Source organism: Typha angustifolia, chromosome 12 (genome assembly GCF_048772165.1).
Source record: "Typha angustifolia cultivar Huaian chromosome 12, ASM4877216v1, whole genome shotgun sequence".
Classification (NCBI taxonomy): domain Eukaryota; kingdom Viridiplantae; phylum Streptophyta; class Magnoliopsida; order Poales; family Typhaceae; genus Typha; species Typha angustifolia.
The window spans coordinates 6,902,556-6,908,174 of record NC_133250.1 but is presented as its reverse complement, the minus strand read 5'-3'; the positions used below and the strand labels follow the sequence as shown (position 1 = coordinate 6,908,174).

At 33.8% G+C, this 5,619-nt stretch overlaps 1 protein-coding gene across 1 annotated transcript; it reads left to right on the top strand.

Moving 5' to 3' along the window:
* Nucleotides 1-3,443: 3,443 nt before the first annotated feature.
* On the top strand, nucleotides 3,444-5,619 carry LOC140772379 (protein TIC 40, chloroplastic-like). Its single transcript, XM_073114430.1, has 5 exons — nucleotides 3,444-3,712; nucleotides 4,252-4,366; nucleotides 4,466-4,523; nucleotides 4,605-4,622; nucleotides 5,239-5,619. Exons 1-5 carry the CDS (start codon nucleotides 3,526-3,528, stop codon nucleotides 5,464-5,466), a joined length of 606 nt encoding a protein of 201 aa, XP_072970531.1. The 5' UTR covers nucleotides 3,444-3,525; the 3' UTR covers nucleotides 5,467-5,619.

Sequence of the window (5,619 nt, the reverse complement as noted above, 5' to 3'; positions counted from 1 at the left end):
GTGTGTAGAAAATTTTGTGTTTCTACACTTCGAAAAAAAAATCTCAAATTAAAGGATGTCAGTTTTCTCTTTATATAATACCAGAGTAATAAGGGGTTTTGTAGTGAGTTAGAAATCTTACATGCTTAGGAAACAAGAGGGAGTTGTTTCAAGTTATGCTCACAAGATGTTTGTTGAATTGTCTCTATTATGGATTTAATAGGAGGTCCAATCATCTTTGGATGAAAATGCTTGCAAATTCAAATTATCCAATATGAAAGTCATGCATAGAAGTATACCTCCAGGACCAAACGTCATGGGAGATTGTTTATTGGATGAAAATGTTTAACTAAATTTTAGAAGATAAATAGGGAAATAAAGAGGAAAGAAAAAGATGGCTTGCTAGAAGTGACAAAGTTATGTTTGTAAAGAAAATTATTTATAGTGATACTTTGATCATATTCGAGAGGCTAAGACACCAAAAGATGTTTGGAATACTTCTAAATAATTAAGTTGTGAATTTATAGATTTTCTTTCACTAATGCAAATTGAGCCGATAATTTTGATAAGAGAAAGTCGATAGTAGGTTACATTTTTTGCTCGGGTTCGTCTTGTGTATCATGATGTAGCAAAAAAATAAGATACCTTGATGCTCTTTAGCACAGAGGTGAAGTATAACACAACCACCCCTATGGCATAAGAATATGCATTGTTATAGATTTTGATTGGTGATATTTAAAGAGAGATTGACTATTTAGTGAAAGTTAGTTGTGGCAAATAAAGTGTAATCAAATTGGCGACAAGTCTAATTTTTTATATAAGAACAAAGCACATTGAAATAGAGTACTTATAGATATGTGCTCTTAAGACAACTTGCAACTATCTTTACTAAAGCTCTTTTAAAAGTCAAGTAAGAAAACTTAGTTTGATTACTCGCAAATTTGCACTAAAGGAGAGTATTAAAAATTAATAGTAAACTTGCTTATCATTTTGTAATATTATTTCAGTTAGCTCATCTTGGTGGTTTATATATATATATTAAAGGCATTTTAAGAATAGCTCTTGTTTTGTTATTCAAGGGTCTTCATCATATGACAAGAGGACCTATGTGTGCTAGATTATCTTCTTTATTCGTATCATCTTAAAAAGCAAGAATATGGAAAAAGATTCATCGTAGAGTTTTGGTAGATAAAAAGTATGTGACATTTTCTTCTACCTCCTATATTTATTATGAGATTGTTTTGTATTGATATTTTTCATTTATAAAGACTTAGTATTTTGGATTTATATATTGGTTGTTATTTTTACATATACTAGGAATATCTGGATATTTTGTTGCTAGGTTATCATCTTTTCTATTCTTGCTTCTATTTGTGGTTGTGTAGAAAATATTAAGTTTCTATACTTAAAAAATGATGCTCTTAGTTAGTGGATGTCGATTTTCTCTCGTTACAAGGGTATTTGTAATGAGTTAAAAATTCTGCATCAATGGAAAGCAAGAAGGTAGTGTTTTCAAGTGACGCTCACAAGGCATTTATTGAATTATCTCTATAATGGATTCAATAGGAAACACTAGCCATTTTTGGATCACAAGTTCAAGTTACCAAAAATGAAGTCATGCATTGAGACATACCTTTAAGGCTAAGAGTTATGGGAGACTATTTATGAAAGTGACACCTAAATACATTAGGAAATGAAAAGGGAATAAAGACATGGCTTGCTAGAAGTGGCAAAGCTTGTTAGAGATATGTTTGATTATATCTGGGAGGCCAAGGCACTAAAAGATGTTTGTGATACCTTGAATAAGTTATGAATATATAGGTTTTACTAATGCCGATTGGGCTAATGATCTTGATGAGATGAAGTTGACATTGAGTTATGTTTTTAGTTTAGATACGTCTTGTATATTATGATGTAGCGTAAAAATAAGATATCATGACACTCTTTAATATAGAAGCGGAGTATAAAGCGTTGGCCTTTATAGTACAAAAATGTGTATGGTTTTAGATTTTGATTCGTGATGTTCAGAAAGAGATTGACTATCCAGTGAAGATTAGTTGTGACAACTAAAGTGTAATCAAATTAGCAACAAACCTAATTTTTCATATAAGAATGAAACATATTGAAATGGAGCACTATTTTATTCAAAAGAAAGTGTTTCGAAAAAAAAAAATCAAACTTATAAATGAGTTCTCTCAAGACAACTTACCGTATATCTTAACTAAAGTTCTTTGAAAGCTGAAGTTTGAAAAACTTTAAAGAAAATTTGATTTAGTTACTGTCAAGTTTGCACTAAGAGGGGGAAGGGATTAAAAATTAGTGCTAAGCTTATTTATAATTTTATTATGTAGCTAATTGGTATGTTTGTACCAAAGTCATATTAGTATTATATATATATATATACTGGGGGCATTTTTGGAATAGATCTTACATTATTGTTTAGGAGCCATGTTTAGCCGTATGTGACTAAGCAAATCATTGCATGTTAAGAGGACTCAAGTGTATGAGGACCTCTGGGTTATCTTTGTCATTTATGTCATCTTAAAGAGTAAGAGAAGGGAAAATGAGTCATCTTAGTATTTTGCTAGATAGAATGTGGGAGATATTCTATTCTACCTTCTACCTCTCTTATAATTTTCTCTTATAAGTTTGGTAATTTTTTATTTATAAAGACTTGGTATTTTGATTTCATACCTTAGTTGCTATATCTTTTATTGTCTTATTATGAAATTATCTTCTCCATTCTTATTTCTATTTGTAGATATATGATTTTAAGTGTGTAGAAAATTTTATGTTTCTACTTGGAGAAAAAGAGGTCCTTGGATTAGAAGATGTTAGTTTTTTTTTTCCGAGCATACTCAAAAAGCCTGTGAACCCAAAGCCGACCAATTTTCGACCTTCGTCCACTTTGTGTTTGGCCTAGTCTTAACGTATTGAACTAACTTATCATTTAAAATCCCAGTACACACCAACCCCCTACTCAGACACTAACTAAATCGGGTTGAAGACTCTTAACCTAAACTAATCTTGTATTCAGCTCAAACTCTATTTGTTTTGGAACCCTAGTTATGCTTGACTATTGATTTAAAATAATCACGTATGTTGTATTAATGTTACCATTAATATTTTCCAAGGCAAAGAAATAAAGATTAATATGTTAGCAAAATCAATTCCAGAAGAACAAAATTAGAGAACATTAATCTTCCTAGTATTCCAATAAGAAGCGGATCATGCACTTGCCTCGCGATTCGTGGCAGTACATCTCGATCTATCACACGGAACAAACGTGGCAGGGGCATTTTAGGAAGATAACGGCCATAACTAAACCACCTCTCCCTACGAATAATTCCCCGATAGTATACCCCGTACGCCCAGCGCGCGAAATAAACGAGAACAGGAGCATTTCGGGAAGGAAACACTCAAAATTTCCAATCCCCATTTTGCCCCTCCCTCTCTTCTTTCTAAAGCCATCCACCATTTGAACTCTTCTCTCTCTCTCTCTCTAAACTCTCTCTCTAAACTCGCTCTTCCACTCCAGGAGAAGAAATGGAGGGGATTGCTCTAATTGCCCCCAAATTCCCATTGCTTTTAGGTTCTCCGAGCTCCGTCGTCTACCGAAATCGGCAGGCAGCATTGTTAGGTTCGGCTTTTCCTGCATCAAGGAATGCGATAAGAGCCGTAGGGGCGAGAAGAGTTGGATGCTTTGCCTCAGCTCCCAGTAACGGGGATAAAGGTGAGGTTTGCAATGACAATCTCAGTAATTTCCTTCTTGTTCTTATAGTTTCTTATCTTAGATTCACCCGAGTTCTTGATATAAACTAGAAATGACAAATTGCAATAATTGCACCTCAATTTCAATTTGAGCTCAATAAGAAAAGGGTAGAGTTTTCAATCAATTAGTGGTTATTTTCCCAACATTGGAGCAATGAGATTTTAAAGAAATTGTCTCACTGATCAGAATGGGAGCTTCACAATATAAATTGGAGATTATAGGTATAAGAAAAAGGAAACACAAGACAGCGAAAACAAGTGTGTTAATATTAGGTTGCAGAATGAGGAATTCTGGTTTGCTTCTCTGTCTTCTGTCTTCAAGGGATTCGGATAGTTGACATTAACCTTATTGGAGAGGAAGATTTTAGCTGGAAATTTGATTCTCTATTCATTTTAGTTACATCGAGTAGATACTATCATGTAACATATTGCATATATAATGTTATCTTACCAGTTGACATCTGATTCTTTTTTGTGTGTGTGTGATTAAACTTTCAATAGTTCAAGAGAACTTGGAGACACCGAATTCCGCAATCCTTCCAGCTTCAACTGATACTGAAGCATCTACAGTTTGGCAGACTCTTCATTTCCCAGTGCAACTCACAACTTCCTATGTGTATGTTTGATACAAGATTAGCAAATTTATTACCATTAGTACTAGATTGTAACTACATTGCTTTCTTCTTTTAATTTTCCATATTAAAAAATTATGCAGAGGATCACCTCTTTTGTGGATTGGAGTTGGAATTGCGCTGTCAGCAATATTTTCAGTGGTAAGGTCTCTTCCATTAATTAAGTGGGCTTCTATCTGTTTTCCACAATGAGCTTCCTGATGATATATAGCTTATGTGCAGACGGTGACACAATTTAAGGTGAGCGGAATGGTGAAAGCTAGGTGACATCCTGGATAAATATATGGAGTTTGTCTCTGAGCATATGAGCATTGATATTAACTCTTATTTGTTATAGTTTCTTTAAGTTATGTTGCTATTTGATAATGCTCTTAAAGTTTTTCTTTCATCTGAACACTATGTTATATATTAGTTGCTCTCTTTTCATGCATTTGCTAGTTGTTTCTCATTTCCAGAAGGACAAATTGAGGTCAAGTCCTGCAATTTCATAGTTGTTTAGCTTTTCTTTTTTAATTCTCCTACATAATTATGTGCGCACTTCCACTAATCCATGCTCCCACTATAACATATACTAATTCCTATATTATCGATTCGGTTTTCATCTTCTGGTGAATTTACAATCTGCTGTAATCCTATAGTTTTGGTATTCATGTGGATATGATTTTACTACTTCCATTATTTTATCTCTGACATAACTGATTCATTTCTTCAGTTCCTCATCCTTTATTTATCCTCGCGATCACTTAATCTTTTCAGAATGCGTGACTAAGTTTCTCCATTATTACTAAGCGATGATCTACAATTTTATGTTTCACTGGTATGTCCTTATGACTGAGATTTACGAAAATTATTTCAGAGGAAGGCGATTCGAGAAGCATTCAAGGCTGTGATGGATCCATCAGCACCACAAAATGGCCAATTCAATGCTGCTGCATTTTCTCCAGGCTCACCAATGCCACCTCCTGGTACATCACCAGCTCCAATTGCCTCATCACAAGCACCTGCTCCTCCTGCGAAAAAAGCTGAAGCAGCTTCGGGAGAAGATGGAGCTGAAACTGAATCAAGCAAGGGTGAAACAAAATAGGAATTGAGATACCAAACTAGTACCAGTTTGTGCATGTCATCTGTTGAGAAATAAGCTTATGTATTGTGTTTGAAATCTTTCCACTGATATATAAGATTCATGTTATACTGATATAAAAACTTTGGGACCTCTTTTATGAGTTTTAAACAAAAT

What these genes read in the sequence shown, in the direction of transcription:
- LOC140772379 (XM_073114430.1), top strand. Translation starts at nt 3,526, where the DNA reads ATGGAGGGGATTGCTCTAATTGCCCCCAAATTCCCATTGCTTTTAGGT. An exon ending in TCCCAGTAACGGGGATAAAG is followed by an intron (nt 3,713 to 4,251) that starts GTGAGGTTTGCA and finishes AACTTTCAATAG; the next exon opens with TTCAAGAGAACTTGGAGACA. An exon ending in CAACTCACAACTTCCTATGT is followed by an intron (nt 4,367 to 4,465) that starts GTATGTTTGATA and finishes AAAATTATGCAG; the next exon opens with AGGATCACCTCTTTTGTGGA.